The 17,396-nt window shown below is 34.4% G+C and overlaps 1 protein-coding gene across 3 annotated transcripts in view; it reads left to right on the top strand.

Moving 5' to 3' along the window:
- RBM26 (RNA binding motif protein 26) overlaps positions 1-17,081 on the top strand; it is a 61,790-nt gene extending 44,709 nt beyond the window's left edge. For all 3 annotated transcript variants that reach the window (XM_067293145.1, XM_067293151.1, XM_067293136.1), the window contains 5 exons: positions 1,101-1,205; positions 3,893-4,102; positions 6,528-6,614; positions 10,070-10,183; positions 15,037-17,081. In XM_067293145.1, coding sequence (XP_067149246.1) covers positions 1,101-1,205; positions 3,893-4,102; positions 6,528-6,614; positions 10,070-10,183; positions 15,037-15,126 — 606 coding nt within the window. In that variant the 3' untranslated portion in view covers positions 15,127-17,081. The remainder of the gene's footprint in view (positions 1-1,100; positions 1,206-3,892; positions 4,103-6,527; positions 6,615-10,069; positions 10,184-15,036) is intronic.
- Positions 17,082-17,396: the final 315 nt, after the last annotated feature.

The following is a 17,396-nucleotide window of genomic DNA, read 5'->3' as shown; positions in this document are numbered from 1 at the left end:
ACTGCGAAACCTTCATCTCTTGACAACCAGCCCTTGAATACATTACATGCTGTGGTTTTGAATCAACGGGTGTAAATGTAAAACTGTGTTTCACGATCATCTATAATTTTCTTCTTCATCTGTGATACCATTTGAACATTTGGCTGCTGCTCTTTTCATTAAAAAAAAAAAGTTTCCAAACTGGAAGAAAATTTCAAGTAAAATTTTCATAGTCATGCTAAGCTCTTTCCTGCACCAGCATCTGCACCTCAGTCATTACAGTGAACATGTCTGAATTTAGATTCAGGGACACTTTTCAGTTTAATTTATGTTTTTGCACTTTTTTGTATTTTTTTAAGGTATTGTGTGCTGGGATGCAATTCTAGGTGCATCAGAGACCAACCTTTTGTTAGCAGAGGTCTTGTTACTGTACTACACTGCTTGTTCCACTGTGGTCTGGACAGAACTGCCATTTGTGCTTTTTGCACATGTGATAATCTTAGGAGTTATTTGCCGTTACTAAGTGTAGATTATATATTTATCCATAATTGTACTGCTTTTTTTTTTTTTTTTTTTGTAGAATCCCTTTTTATCTCATCATCACTACTGTATGATTCTGCATTTTCTATTTTGTGTATCTCTAGCTCAGCAAATTCCTTGGCTTTGGCTTTGTGTGGTAGACTAAAAGTTTTAACATCACCCATCTCAGAAGCATACTATTACACCTAGAGGTTTTGTCTTGCCGAGAAAGCTTCTAAGCTTGTGCTTGATTTGTTTTTGAAGGTGGAAACCTAGCATAGTAAGTAGTATACCTACAAAGTCACTACTGTGATTTAAATTAATAAGGCACAATTTAGCTAAGTTTTAAATTTCAGTCCATCTTCTAGTTTTCAAGTGCCCTTTCTGTGTTTCTAGGAATCTGTTTTCCAGGCAGAAGTGCTGTGGCAGACTTCTACCTTATGTGGAGGCCAGCAGTAGCCAATTCTTAAGTCCCTGTATTTTTTCTGTAATAGCCTACTGATAGGGGTATAGTAATAGATTCTTGGGTTTTATCGGAAAATTGTTTCCTCGCTAGAGAATGTGAACTGTATAACTAATAATTTACCATAACAATTTCTTAGATGCAGAAAGAGTTATTAGATACTGAACTGGATTTATACAAGAAGATGCAAGCTGGGGAGGAAGTTACTGAATTGAGACGAAAATACACAGAGCTGCAGTTGGAAGTATGTTTATCTCTTATTTTATCTCTTATTAATCACATGTTTTCACATATTTTTTATTAGCTTGTGTAATGTATTGTAAGCTGTTTTTTTTTTTTTCCAGAATACAATGTTAAGTTGCACACAAATGGAGGCATTTAACAAGAACATTTTACAATAGTAGTTTCTGGATTCTTCTTAAGTATAGAAATACTATTGTGTCTTTAACTTTGAATACTAATCAGTTTAAATTCAGTAATTGTTTAGATGACATGGTATTTTATAGATCTGTGGTAGTAGTACTTTCTCGAGATCATGGTGTATTTTTAAATTACTGCCTATAGGTGGTGCTGTGTTTGATATCAAACACTACCTGATTGTTCTTGTATTTTTAGGTGTCAGTATCCTCTTACTATTAACCAAAACAGTCAAAGTCCCCAAAAGTAGTAGTAGTATAGAATTAGTTTCAAGAGAAGGTAAACTTACAACATGCAAACATGTTGTCCTAGGAAGTATTCAATGTACAGAGCCACATGCTTTCTGTTAAAGGACTTGTTTAAAAAAATCAGAAGATTCTGTAAGATTTTTCAAATGTGTCTTATTTTAACCAATTCTGAATGGTATTGGTTATTCCATGCTGTATTACACTTTTTTTGCCTATATGATTGTGCAATATCCACTTACATGATATTCTGTCTCTTTTTGCTCTTCAGCTTTGTTGCTTAAATTCCTCTCGTCTTAAGGAAGTTTGGTCTTGTCTTCTAGCTTTTCAGATTGACAGTAATGATTAATAGTCCTCGGCTAACTTTTACCTTGAAATCTTACTGTTAAGTAGTCGATATCAGAGGATATAGGGGAGAGAGAGAAATTCTCTGTAGAATAGAGAATATAGAGAGAATATATAAAGGATATTCGTTTATGAGTGCATATGAGCACAGTGCACATACATATGGTAGATTGCATCATGCATGCTTTGAAACTGCAGTTGTTATGCAGCATTGGTAATTGTTAAAGTATCTTTGTTAATAAGCCAAGCCAACTGAACAGAGATGATACAAAAGCGTACATTAACAGTATGTATTCTAAATCTTGAATAAGTATTTCGCAGATACACTAAAAGTGTATTTTTAAAACATATATTTTTAAAATTATATAAATTGACTGATCTGGAATATAACAGTACTTCTATAATCACACAGGATAAAGGGAGATGCTAATTGGACGTGCTAATCCTACTCCATCTCTTATTGAGTCTATACTTCTGCTTATGAAGAAGAATTAATTTAGCTATTTCATAAAAATAATTTTTGCTAATAAAAATAAATATTTTGAGGCCTTTTAGCTAATATTGATCATATCAGATGCAGAAAAATTAGGATTATAAGTAAAGCACACCACTATGTTTCAAGGAATAGCATGAAATGTATCCCTTTTGTGATTTATAAGAGCATCGAATCCCTTTTTTGTTTTTTTTTTTTTTAATTTGATGCTTGTTTGAATCTTCACTACACCTATGAGTTCTTTAGAACAACTTTTATCCACACATTCTCTTTGTGACCTTAAATCCTACAGTATTTGCAGGTTGCTTCTGTGGCTCATAACCTACTATTCTATTCTAGGTGGCCCTGAATTTATTGTGAGAAAATGCAAACAGTATACATTTGGATTTGTTGAAGCAGCTTAATTTTTTAACTTTTCCAGTTATCATACCCTTGAAAATCGTTAAAAAACAGGTTTGCTTTTACAAAAAGCATGAGCTATTTATATGGTATAGTTATCTCAATAATGTCATGAATGGAAAAGCCATAATAGATTGTTCTGTTCATGGTTAATATTATTTGCATGCATTAGACTATTGCCATCAGTGTTTCATTTGTAAACACTGTGTAGGATATATAGTAAAATACTTTGTTATAGTGATTTTGGTTGACATTTTGATTCCTGAATCAGACCTATTTGGTTTTAAAAAATATTTTTATGCATGCTACAAACTTTGAGATTAAATCTCTAAAATTGCCTTTTTAGAATTTAAGGCAACTTTTGCAAATTGAAAAAAAAAAAAAAAAAAAAAACCAACTGTCAGATATTGTCATTGGGCCTTATGAATTTTCTTAAAGAGAGTGCCTGCCTGTTCTCTGGAAGGGAAACACAGGTATTGTGGGAGTTGAAATGAGTGGCTACGTAGAGCAGAATTTTTAGAGCATACTGTGTCCTTATAGGTGCTCTTTAGGGCCTCTGTTTTATACCTCACAATTCTGTGGTCAAAAGCCACTATGCTGCTTCTGTCCTTGTTAGATTAAAAATCCTGGCTGAGAATTAGGAGAAAAACTGAGTCGTTTGTTACCACAACAAAAATAATTTGTTAATGAAGTTTAGGTGTTGGACTGCAGTTCCAATCTCCTGTGAGGAATTGTTCTCATGAATAAGGACTCTTTTGACATCTGGTTTTTCTACCTTGTTCTTTTTTCCTTTCCCATCCTATTTTTGATCTGTTAATAATTTAACAGTATTAGTTATTTTTTAATGTTATTAACATGTTCATCTTTTGTTATTTTAAGATATGTAAGTTGGTCTCTCTGAGGCTTGTTTGGTGGGGTTTTTTTGTTTGTTTGTTTGTTTTTAGGAAACAGAATATGTGTTTGTATTAATTTTGACTAAATATTTAGATTATGAATTGTAATACATCAGTATGTTATGTATAAACATCTTAGGCTGCCAAACGAGGGATTCTTTCTTCAGTTCGTGGTAGAGGGGTTCATGCAAGAGGTCGGGGTGCATCACGTAGCAGAGGTAGAGGAATACGAGGCCGGGGTAGAGGCAGAGGAGTCCCTGTGCATGCAGTGGTGGATCATCGACCTAGGGCATTAGAAATCTCTGCGTTTACAGAGAGCGACAGAGAAGATCTTCTTCCTCATTTTGCGGTATGTGGTATTTTCACTTTTTCTGTTCTTTGGATGTGCTAAATGAATAATTCTAATCAATGACTTGTTTTTTCTTGAGTCAGTTTATCTGGTGATATTATTTAGAAATGAATCTATATCATGATCTTCCTGTTCTTGAAAAAGAGGGTGCATCAGAAAAAGGTGAAAAAATGAGAAATTTTACTGTTGGTTCAACTGGTTATAGTAGCAACTGCATACCATCTACAAACCCTGGGTTTGGGGATTTTTGTTTGTTTTGTTTTTTTATTTTTTTAAAGTGGGAAAATTTTGGAGTATAAAATAATGACTTCTAATATTCAGTTATTCAGAACAGGATATATGTAAAAATTGTAGCAAGTCTTTAGGCATAAAAAGATGAATTAACCTAGGGGATGGTGCGAACAAAGAAAGATTCAGGACTCAGCCTTCAATACCCTGTAGTCCATTTATCTTTCATAAAATATCCTAACGGCTGCTTACAAATATAATTATTCATGGTTCTGTGTATTCATGCTACTTTCTTCCACGATACTTGTAATCTTTTAAATACCTTTTGCATCTGTTATGATATCAAGTTGATCTGAAAATCTTCCGTGTTTTTGCCTAACCTTCTGAATTTAAGACTAAAAGTGAGAACTGTGCAACTATTGGTAGTCCTTGCCAGGACAGCCACAAAAATCTGTCCCTTCATCTATATAAGCTTGAGAATTCAGAGTTCTTTCTACAATCTTTTTCTATTTTTTTATTATAAAAAATGATAGTTCAAAAATTGACAGATAATTTTTAGCAATTTTTTTTAATGTGCAAATATAATAAAGTGAGAATTGAACAGAAGGGGAAAAAAAATCTTTGTCCTCTCAAAAGCCTATGATAGAAGGACATCTGTATTTCTTGAATGAATGCTGAGAATATCATGGAATTGGCATAAATCATGGGTGAGTTTTTTTCCCTCTTCTTCTTTTTCAATATTTAATTGCAGTGGTCCTCTCTGAAAGTAGACATGCAAGAGCCAATAAGTTCAGTCAATTCTACTCCAGTCACTGTACTTAATATTTCCAGTCTGGCAGCCATGCAAACAGCTCTTCAAAAAGATCAAAAGCCAACAAAAGATCTGGCTCTACTGAAAAATACAGATATTATATTAGGTTTCTTTAGGAGTCATGTTTCCAGTAACAGACTGTATGTGTGGGTGTGGGTGTTTGTATGTTTGTACACACACACACACACATATATAAATTAGATGTACTAAAGGGAAGCAAAGTGCTTTTTATAGAGGTGAATGATAGACTGAAAATTTGAGCATTAACTTTACACATTTTTGGTATAAAGACTAGGGACTTTTAGCATTAAAATGAAGTAATACAGTCTACTTAGTCAACCATGGGATGTTTGTGAGGTTGGTTTGAATAATGAGTAAAAGACAGAAAAAAAACTTGTTTTTAATCCAGAGCTTTATGTTGTGATTTAATCTGCCATGTGAATACTGCTAAATTAAATTTTGCTCATGCGTTTCACTGTGTCGTATTCTTTTACTGACGGTGAATATAAAAATCCTCTGAAGAACAAGAATCTGCTACTGTTAGAAACTTGCTGTGTGGCATCAGTTTATGGTCATAGTTTTGCTCAGAATGTGGTGTTTTCTTATACTTAGGTGGTTTTATTGCAGGCAGTATTAAATTTACTGACTTTAATAATCTTAAAAAATAACAAATAATTATTAGCTTCAATGAATGTAATTATATTGATAGTTATACTCTGCTAACACTGAGAAAAGTTGGTTAGTTGTTTCATTTCAAAAGCTGGGGATTTGCTGTTTTTTTAAACTTACTCCAAATTCTGTGGAAATGCGCTGAGATAAACTTCTCTTTTACAAAGCTCTAAAGCAGCTGTTACAATATCACATCTCTGCCCTTCAGCAGTGCACTCCACCTGTGCAATTATGTTGGGCATTGCAGCTCCTGGTGATGGCAGCAGAAAGGTAGCAGCACCATAGAGACTGTTACAGAATTGGAACAGGATCTTTAGATGCTGAAATTAGGTTGTTTGAAACTTTTGCCTCATTTTGCCATATCTAATAAATCTCTTTGTGGAAGCACCTCATGATAGATTGATGAAGTCATCTCAGGATCCATTCTTTTTGATCAGAACAGAAGTATTGAAGCAGAAGAACCTCTTTATCTGTCATAATTTTACTTCATGTCTGTATATTTACAATCAGGAAACCCAAAGGCTACAGCACTTTGTGTTTTAGCAATGTATGTAAAAATAATAGTATTCCTTGCAAAGACAAGTGCTCTGATTGTCATTAAGGCTGTAAAAGGGTACGTTATTCTAATTTAATGTGATTTTTAGGGCATTCTCTTTAGGACAACATTTATGGGGTGGGAGGACTATTTCACTGAGCTTATTTTTTTCTTATTAAAAGCAATATGGTGAAATTGAAGATTGCCAGATAGATGACTCTTCTCTCCATGCAGTGATTACCTTTAAGACAAGAGCGGAAGCTGAAGTTGTGAGTATAGTCTTTGCTAAAAAAAATATTTTTGCATAGTTGCCTGTACTAAATTCAATCAAATATAGTAATTTGCTGTAATTATAAAATAATTGAATGCTTCTGAGTATTTTCAAACAAGTCTAACACAAAGGTTTATTTCTAGATTAAACAACGTAGAACGAATCTGTCAAACCAGGATATTACTGAAGTTCTTAGTAAATGAGGAAGTTTATAACAAAGCAGTCAAGTACCGGATGTAAGAGAGAAATCAAGAAGAATATGTAGGAATTCATGGCTGGATATCTTGGTTTATCTTTATTTACTTGCCAGTTGTCTTCATCTGAAGACTTTGTATCTCACCGTCTTCCTCAAGCTTTAACTGACATTCTACAGAGTGGTCCTGTATATTCTGTTTGTGATGAATTGGAGTTACATTTGCTTGAAGACCTATGATAATGTACATGTAATTTCATGTGATGGGATTTTCCTTTTTTAGCATATTTCTTAAAAATTTAGGAAATCACAGAAGTAACTTTTAGAGACTAAAATGAATTATTTGGTAGGTAATTCAAAAGTTGAGGTATGTTGTAATTCAGCATCCTTACATATGGGTCATTAGGACTTTTTAATTTTTATATATATGTAAATTTATATATAGATTACATATATTTATGCACATACACACACACCTAAATTTTATATGTGTGTGTGTATATATATATATATGGCCCAGTGGGATGTCTGCCTTATTCAGTCCGTATTCCAGGCAGTATATTAACCTAGGCACAGTTGTTTTGCAAAATATTGTTTTCTGTGAAATTCCTGCATCACTGTTGGAAAGGAGTATTCTGAAAGTAATGGGGACTTCAGAAGGAAGAAAAAATGGGTTCATGGTCTTAATATGGTTGTATAAAAAGATTTCGTTTTATGTTTATATTTTCCACAAAGTTGTTCTTGTGGAAGTTACTCAAATAGAATTCTCATATCTAGCCAAAATTTGCTCTTTTTGTATGCTTTATCTTGAGAGACCAGCGACCTGATTTACAGAAATACCACTATTTACGATGCAAGTCAATGGGAGCTGTAGTTTGAATGCATACAGTATCAGAGGAATGGTTATGTATTTTGAGAAATAATTTGAGGCATTTCCCAAAGATGAATTAAAGAAGCATAGAAACACTATGAAACTGACAGATGCAATAGTGATGAGCACTACTATATCGAGATTGTAACTATTCTGTAAAAAAGGAAACATAATGTGGGGGTGCATAGTATATGTGTGTTCTCACTGAATGATGAAGTGAAAAAAGCAGAACTGTACAACTGTCTGTTGAAGGAATGCGATTTGGCAGTGAACAAGATGAGTTCTATGGAGAATGAGAAATACCTGATCACAGGTAAAAGTGGTCATAACTAACGTATACACAAGCAGACTGAATTAAGGTTGAAGTTTTAATTTCGGCACTTCCTAAATTTGGATACCAGGTTTTGCAGCTTCCTAGTTGTTGCTTACATAAGAAATATATTAAGTATTGAGAGGAACTTACTTACACTGCCTCTTAAAAAACTAGAAGACCTGGAAGTGATTTCTTGTTACGGACCATCCAAATAAAGTTTTTACTGATGCTAGATTGAGTATGATTCACAACAGTTGACCGGATATTTACTATGAACAGAAATTCTTCTTGAGATAACTTCTTGTCAGCCAAGTACAGTTTTTATTGTTACAACTTTTTGTTGTTGTTGTTAAAAATTGGTATGGAGAATCACTTCAGATCAGCACTACAGAGCTAAATTTATGTATCCAATAAAGCAGGGAACAGGACAGGAGTACTTTGCAAGTAAACATGGAGGCCTAGAGATGTGAAGCACCTGAAAAAGAGACGGGTTAATGCAGGGCATGCAGAAAGGTATTGGTGGGGGAAAGGGAGACGTGTTTGGGGGAGAAGGGGAAGGCAACGTTGTGTGCATTTTCTTTGGTGATGTGTTTCACTCCATATGAACAACAGTATGTTTTGCTTCGGTCATTCTCAAATAGAATAGGGAGAGTTGCCAAGCGGTATCAAGGAGAAGTTTTGAATACATGCTTTAGAAAGAGATTTGAGCTGGATCAAAATTCCTGATCGGTGTGTGATGTGTTCACCTTCCAGTTAAAGACAGTGTTAAAACTTTTCATTTGAGTTTGTGCCTAATTGCACCATCATTTTTAGATTGAAATTTTGTGAAAAATGTGTTTGATCAAATACAGTAAACGTCTATATTTTCCCTAAGATATTCTAATATATTAAATATATTTGTCTGGAAGTTGTATGTTCTAGTAAAGCAGACTTCAAGACTGGTAATTGGAGAAGTTACAGAAGTAGAATGTAATCATCAAAAACTTCTGTTGAAGCTGATTGTGAAGTAAATGTAGCTAATATTTTACCTTCTTAAATGAAAAAAGGCTTAAGCTATATGACCATATATGTTTTAACCTGGAAGGAAGAGGAGGATTCCCTGCTGTAAAATGTTGCATTTTTATGTAGTAGTAATTTCTTCCAAAGATTACAAGTTGTTTCTAGACCTAAATGTCATGTATAAGTACTTTTAAAAATTCTAGTTGTGTGACATTGTGATGAGACCATGGACAAAAAGGTCCTGAGCTGCATTTTAATAGGCATAGAATCTTTTAAATTTATCATAAATTTATATGTACAGATTTAAAATTTATACCTGGAGACTTTAATATCACACAATTCATGTTCAGATGTCATTGAACATGTAATTGTTTCTACATTTCACATTATGCTGTACTTTCAGATTGTACTATAAATCTTGTGTGACTGTGACGGTTATTTCGGAATGTTGCTAACGCTGATTTATGCTAGTTCATGTTACTTTAATTTGAACATACTATTTCCAAAGCAACCACTTAATGCATCTGGTACTTAGAAAGGCATGAATATCCCACAAGTTAAAAAATTTTACATTTCAATTACAAAGGCTTTACAGGAAGTGGAACATTTTCCAGTAGATTAAGTTGTAATCACAAAGTGTATTTTTTTATATCAAATCATTTTTATTGTGGGATGCTTTATTTTTTCCAGTAAGTAATGCATTAACTGTTTTTTCATCTTTTGTGTCAAATTTTGAAAGGTGAAGAACCCACAAAAACAATAAAAAAGCAGGAAGATATTAGGTTCAAAATGCTATCCACATCACCAAATGGTTTATGATTTTCAAACCTTATTTTCTTATGGTTATGTTTTAGTCATTTTCCTGAATGGATATGTGAATTCTCTGCGTAGTTAATAAATCTGTTCAAATCTAACCTATTAACAATAGTTCAGAGAGAGTTTATGAACTTAACTAAAACTCAGATTTTCTTCAAAAAAAACCTCAGACTGTTAGTTTATTTCTGGCATTGAAACATTACTGAAAGTTATATTCCTCCATTAAGAAACATTAAACTAAAAAATTTTAATTTGTTTTAGGCTGCAATTCATGGATCTCGGTTTAAAGGACAGGAGTTAAAGTTGGCATGGAACAAACCAGTTGCTAACATGTCGGCTGTTGAAACAGAGGAAGCTGAACCTGATGAAGAAGAAGTAAGCTTTATTTTATTTTTGTTGTTGTTGTTGTTTAAGGTGAAATATTGTCTGTCTGTCATTTTACTTTTCTGAAAATGATCTGTGAATTCATGCTTCTGTTCCTGAATTTGACTCTCATCTTTGATATCAGTAAATAGATTTATCAGTAAATATAATATTTGTTTTCTAACCTATTGATAGTCCAGATATTTTACTTTTCTTTGCAGGAATGTTTCATCTTTTACACAACAAAAAGTTCTAGATGGTATATTTAGAAAATTAGAGGTGGGGGTGTGAACTTGCCCGAAAAAGTTGAGGATTTTATCCAAAAACAGTTATTTGTCCAATCTACTTGAGGCATTAATTTCTTAGAGGATTGAAGTTCAGAATCTAATTTTCCTTTATAGAGAGAGGGATATCTCTTTGGGGATACAGGTGAAGGAATATTTTTAGAACTTTTGCTAACATCATTCAGACAGCTAAAGCACCCCTGCTGAGTGGCAGCCTCCTTCATAGTGCAAGAAGGACTCACAGTGGATTCAATACAGATTAAAAAAAAAAAAAAAAAAGTTGATGCTGTGTGATCTTGGACTGAAAGATAGTAAAGCTTTGACGATAAAGCTTTACTGGATTAATCTAGAAATAGTGGGGAAAGATCTCATGATGTGTTTAGCTCATTATGCCCAAAATACTTATAGTGTGAACTGTGAAAAATAAATGCCTCTTGGAAAAAGTTAAACAATCTTCCTTTTAATTCATTTGCTGTGAGTTAACTGTATCTACGTGATAGCAGTAGAGTAGCTGAAGTAATAGAAGTACACCTTGATTGACTTTGTGATAATATTTTGTGTGCATCTTTGCTCTGTGATGTTTTGGCATACCTACCAAAGAAGCTGTTTCACAAGATTAAATTTCGATATGACCAAGTTCAGTTAATCTTTTTGCACTTTGTGGTGTTCAGTTTTTAATAAGATGTGAGTAAGCATGAGGCTGTGTTGGGGAATCTGTAGAGGATCTTGGGTATTTTGTCACTTCTCCTTCAGGGTTATATTGCTTCTGAAGATTGACATCAATGTTTGTTACTTGAAGGACTCTATTGAGAGGTCTCATTGAGAAGCTGAGACATCTCTGTTTTACTTAATGAAGGAAAGGGCATGCAAGGATATACAAACATGTCAGCAGAGTAAAGAAAGGAAAGTACAAATTGATTGGTAGGTGAGATACAGTGGGATTTATCTTTTACCCCCACCTGGAAATACTGAACATTAGGGAACTTCTTGGTTGTGTTAGGAAGGGGGAAAAGGGGGAAAGATAGTAACAAGCTATATGCACTGGCCGCTCTGGTAAAGGGAGAGCATAGATTTACACACTCTTGAAAAGACCTGAGGCCTTAGATATTTGACAACTCTTGTCTGTTGAAAAACAGTTTTGGTGGTGGGATGCATCTGTTTTAGGTGATGTTCGTCCTCTTCAACAAGACTCATCAAGTATGAAAAGAAAACTTAGAAGACTTGCATGAGACTGTTTTCTGTAATTTGTGAATTGTTGGACCCATCTAAAACTTTCTGTAATTTCATGGTTTGGATGTTAACCTTTGTTGTAGATCTTTGTTATTATTTATTATCTGCTGATTTTTTTCTAATACTTTTCCTGAGATCAAATTTTGTTTTCTTAATTTAATTGTTTTCATCTGTGTGTCTCAGGATTATTTCTGCAGTTAGCCCTTGGCTAATGATTTTTGTGGAAAATGTATATGAGTTGATCTTGGATCAAAACCCTAGATGTTCACTTCCTTTGTGTGCTTGCTGAAATCTTTACAATACTGAATGTCTAATACAAAAATACTATTTTACCTATATAACAGGATTGTATTTTATTTGAATTCTCTCCAACTGAATTAGTCCCTCCAACCTTCATCAGATTTCTATATGTAATGGCTTTTTACTTGCTGATCATTGGGAAATTCTTTCTCCTTGAGTGACCTTTGCATTGCTTCTAGCATTTGGTTAAATTAGTATTTGAAGTACGGTATAGTGTTACAATTGCTAGGTCCTGGATGAACCAGTTCAAGAACATAAAGTTCATTTGCTGAAGTTCAACCAGTTGCATCAAAGAAATCCTACAGCCCTATTGTTTAAAATTTTTACTTATGTAGGATTAGAGCAGGGTGTTTTTTTCCTGTAGTCACTGGCCTGAATTTCAATCATGCATTCGTTAAATGTGTAACATGACTTGAGTTTCTGTGGACTTGCAATTCATCATGCTGCTTATATAACTTTGTTTTACAGCAGCTATTATACAAACATATGAAAAAGCTTTCCTTCTTTTTTTCCATGTCTAAACTCTGTCATTTTAGTTCACCTAAGGAATAGTAAGATAAATAGGGTTAGTAGGCTTAAGACCTGAGTAAAACTAAGAAATACCTTGTTGTTAAAGAAAATAAGCTAGATCATAAGCTAGATCAGTTTAGCCTGGAGAAGAGAAGGCTGAGAGGAGATCTTATTAATGTGTACAGATATCTAAAGGGAGGGTGTTGAGAGGATGGAGCCAGACTCTTTTCAGTGGTGCCCAGAGACAGGACGCGAGGCAACAGGCACAAACTGAAACACAGACGGTTCCATCTGAACATGAAAAAAACTTCTTCACTGTGAGGGTGACAGAGCACTGGAACAGGTTGCCCAGAGAGGTTGTGGAGTCTCCTTGTCTGGAGATATTCAAAACCCGCCTGGACGCGATCTTGTGCAATGTGCTCTAGGTGACCCTGCTTGAGCAGGGGTGTTGGACTAGATGATCTCCAGAGGTCCCTTCCAACCTCAACCGTTCTGCATTTCTGTGCGACTCTGTGATTCAGCAGAATGATGTTCTTGAACAGTAATAAACCAGGGCTCCTAGTCTGCTTATGAAAATTTGAAGCAAGGCTTTTTTAGACTTGGATGCTGTAGAGTCTAAACTGCAGCCCAGAAAATCCCTGGTGAGCAGCCACTTAATTATGAAAGCACCTAAACTGGCTACGTGTCTTACTTGCTACTTCTGGATGCCTAACAAAAGAGTTGACTATACTGAGTCAACAGCAGATTCCTGGGAAAAAGAGACCCAATTGTAGACCTGCTCTTCTAATCATAAGTAGTTTGCAGTTCAGGGACCTCTTGAGTGAAAGGTAGTGTCTCTGTAGTTGAAAGCTTGTTCTAGATACCTATTCCATGAATTTGTTGGGCTTCTTTGAAACTTGAATAGACTTAGCATCTATAATGTCCTGCAACAAGGAATGCTATTGTTTAACTGTGCATACCAAGTATAATTACCTGTTGATTGGACTTGCTGCCTTCGCCTTTAATTTTGATACCCTGTTTCTCTTGTATCAAAAAAATATATATAAAAAAAATCATTCCTTCTTCGCCTTAGCTCTAAGACACTTAATATTTTACAGACTTCTGTCATACTTCCCCCAAGTTACTTTTTTTTCCGGGCCAAAGAATCCTGATCTGTTTAGTTGTTTCTCTATAGGGTGGTGGTTCCATGCTTGTGATCATCCTTGATGCCCCCCTTCTCTTGGGCACCTTCGAGTTCTGCGTTGCGCACTAGCCCAGAACTCCTTTTTGACAGGGCTGAGTGGTTCCTTGCCCCTTATATTTTAGCCTGCTGGACATCTAGACACATGGGGAGGAGACTAAATCTTCATAAGGCTGCTACATATTTAGGTTGGCCCACAGTATCCCTGGCGTACATTGTTAGGATCAGACAACGTGTAAACAGAGCTGCTTTTTAAAATGAACTTTCCATAAGCAGAGGTAAAGATAGTAGTTTCTCCCTCTTGTAGAACAGCCTACTGGAAAGAGGGAGGGCTTAGTTATAGGCTTTTCTCATCCTAGAGCCTCATCTCTCTGGAAGGTTTTCTAACTTCACTCTCAGCCGTCCTCCTGTGAATCTTGGAAATTCTGTATTAAAGGCTCTACAGTTCATGGGACAGGAGGAACAAGCAAGGAAGAGCATAACTGTAACCTAATAGTTAAGAGACTTTGCTAGGAAGCAAATCCTGGTGTTTTAGTCCTTTTGTTGCAGTTAATACATAAACTGGTGCAAAGTGTGTAATCTTTAAAAAGTTCTGAGACAGTGGATAGTTCATATATACACCCTGTGTCTATATTTAGGCCAAAATAGAAACATGACTCGCTGTTCATCTCTCTCTCTCTCTTTTTTTTTTTTTAACTTTGCCTTTCTGAAGCCCATAACTCTTGGCCTGAACTGTTTAGTGAGCCAAAGCTGTATTTGTGTAGTCTGTTGACATGTTTTATTGTTGCTGAAAGCCAGTATAGAAATTGAAAATCTGTTAATGTATTTTTTCTAGATTTTTGTAAAGACTCTTTTTCCCCTGATATTATAAAGATTAGGAAGATCAGTTTTGAGCTTGATTAAGCTGTCAAAATCAAAATGATTCTGAGTCAAACTTTGTGCTGTTGAGGCACAGGTAGATTAAGCTCTTTGGAGTGAAAAGAGGCAAAGTTATTACAAACATGGGAAAGCTAACATTAATTTTCAGTGCAGCATCTTAAAATTCCTGGCAACGTAACAGCTCAAGCATGGATGATATAGTGAAGAATCAGAAAGGTACATATCTCCTGGTCATTTTGAAGTCTGCTTAAAACAAGAAAACCAAATTGTATTTGCCATCTGTTTATAAAATTTTATATATATATTTTTATATATATATGTATACACACTATGCTTTTTTGAAAGTGTCACTGTTTTTACCTTTTAAAAAATGAATACCTATTTTCTTTATTAAATCTCGTGAATCAGAAGTTTATGTATTGCCTTCTGATCTTTCACATATTCTGACTTAACATAGAGACTATCACATTTTTCCCTTGAAGTTTCAGGAGGAATCTCTGGTGGATGACTCACTGCTTCAAGATGATGATGAAGAGGAGGAGGATAATGAATCTCGTTCGTGGAGAAGATGATTCAACTGATCACTGATAATGCTAGAACTGCACCTGCATTGCATTAGTATTACCTAATGTACTTCTGCATCTTTGTAATAAGAAGGGTTTTGTTAAATGTGGTGAAGTTGGATTCGGATATAGACTAAAAAGCAGCTGATCAGTTATATGTTTTGAGAGATTGATGTTTGAGTTACATTTCAGTAAATGATTGCTAAAGACATCATACTAGGAACATATGCAATGTTTTTATTACATAGTTCTACAGAAAGTTACAGAATTCTTTGGGTTCTTTGTAATTTACGGAATTGGTCAAACACAAATGGCCAAAAGTTGTTATAACATAGATAATTTTTGTTTTATTCCAGATACGGAATGAAAATTTGCATTTAAAATCTTTGTGAATGTTTTCAGAAATGAATAGATAACAGTACTAAACCGAAGTCTCTAAAGTTATGTATTCATAATATTGCATAGTAGTATGCTTAGGCTTTACTATGTACTAGCCTTTTGTTGGATTTGTGTACGTATTTTACCTATGGGTTTTAATGATAAAGTGTATGACTGCTTTGCATATAAGTCCTTATGACTTTAAGATGTTAAAAAAATAAAGAAATGGAATGGTCTTCAGAAAAAAAAAAAAGAAAAAAGAAAAAAAAAAGCAATAACCAAAAAAGCTAAGGCAATGGTCCTTCATAATGAAAAAAGAAAAAAGAAAAAAAAAAGAAAAAAGAAAAAAGACCATTCCAAATGGCAACCCCCACCCCCATGTTCACAAAAGGAGCTCTAATCACTATTTCTTACATTAACGTAACATTGACTATAAAAAAATAAAACTTGAAATAGAGAAGTTTCCTTTCAATTACACACAGGCGTACGTTACTGCCATATAAAAGCTTTGCATGTCTTCTGAATTTTAAAACTGATTAAATCAAACTCTAAATAGAATAATGTTTCAACAATAAGGAATTCATTCTGTTTACCTACACTGTGCAACTGTAGAAGAAAGCTTGATCCCACAATGATAGATGCACTACTGAAATGTAGTCTAAAAATACATTGAGAAGTGGCATATTTGGTAGGTATTAGTCTAAAAACTTTAAGCCTACACACGCTAACGTATCTTTTCTATTCTTGTGTGTCTGTAATTATCTTTTTCCATTTCAAAAGCAGTATGTGGCAGATACTCAGTTCATGCTATATCGTATATATTCATTAATGTACATATGTGAAGTATTAGTACAGTTCTGACTCCACAAAGTTAATTATTTGGAGCTTTCTAAGAGGACATTGTTATGTGAGATCTGAAGTTTGTCTTTTGCTTAGAAAGAGGAACTCCCCAGTCCTTTGCAGTAAAGGAGCTCTCTCATCTTAAAGAACTTGTTTCTCCTTCCCTTAAGTGGCATTCTGCTGCTGCTTTTTTACAAGAAAGGCCACTTATTAGGTATGAGAGTTCCTTTTTTTTCCCATCAACTCATTAATGAGTACAATACAAAGCTGCTATCTCACTTATCAAATAGATGTCAAGGACAGTACTTTGGTTAATAGTCAATTTTCCTTAGGCCTTGTTCTTTTCCTTTTGGGGGTGGGGGGGACTGCTAGGCTTTAAACTTGTTTTTTGTTTTTTTTTAATTTTTTTAATTCCAAAACAGGAATGGCAGGAAGTAGTACTATCCCAGAGATAGGACTTCCCTTGTAGACTTTTTCTTTGTTCTGTGCTTTTTAGTTGTTTAAAGGTTTTTGGAGGCCTGGATCCTGTGGTTTTTTGTTTTTGTTTTAATGTCTCTGTGTGTATGCATATCTTGTTGCACATTATGCACTTAATTTTTGTACAAGTTTCACATTGAAATTTCACAATCGACTGCCATGCTTGTTACAGTAAGTTCTAAATCTTGCCATAAGGAGTTGTATTTGGGAAAATGATTTCCTTTTACACTGAATTTCAGGCAAAATAAAATATTTTAAGAACCCTTTTATCCAGCGCTCCGAATGAACTATTCTAGTTCACTGGGTTAAATACAAGATTTCCTACTTTTCTTTTTTAATAATTTAGTACATCTGAAGGGTGCCAGACTGATAGTCCAGGAGATGGAAATTTTTTATACGTTGTCTTACAGAACAGGTACAGCATGGGTAAAGACTGTGCATGCCACCTTAAGGTCATTGCATAGCATGCTTTGCTGCTCAAATCCACCTCTTCACTGACCATCAGCCATAATCCAAGCTAACGATAAATATTAGTGTGTAATGATTTACTTTAATCTTTCCTTACTTTAGAGATTTCACGCTTT

Source organism: Apteryx mantelli, chromosome 1, assembly GCF_036417845.1.
Source record: "Apteryx mantelli isolate bAptMan1 chromosome 1, bAptMan1.hap1, whole genome shotgun sequence".
Classification (NCBI taxonomy): domain Eukaryota; kingdom Metazoa; phylum Chordata; class Aves; order Apterygiformes; family Apterygidae; genus Apteryx; species Apteryx mantelli.
Note: the sequence above shows the minus strand (reverse complement) of the source record. Positions and strands in the feature narration are given on the sequence as shown.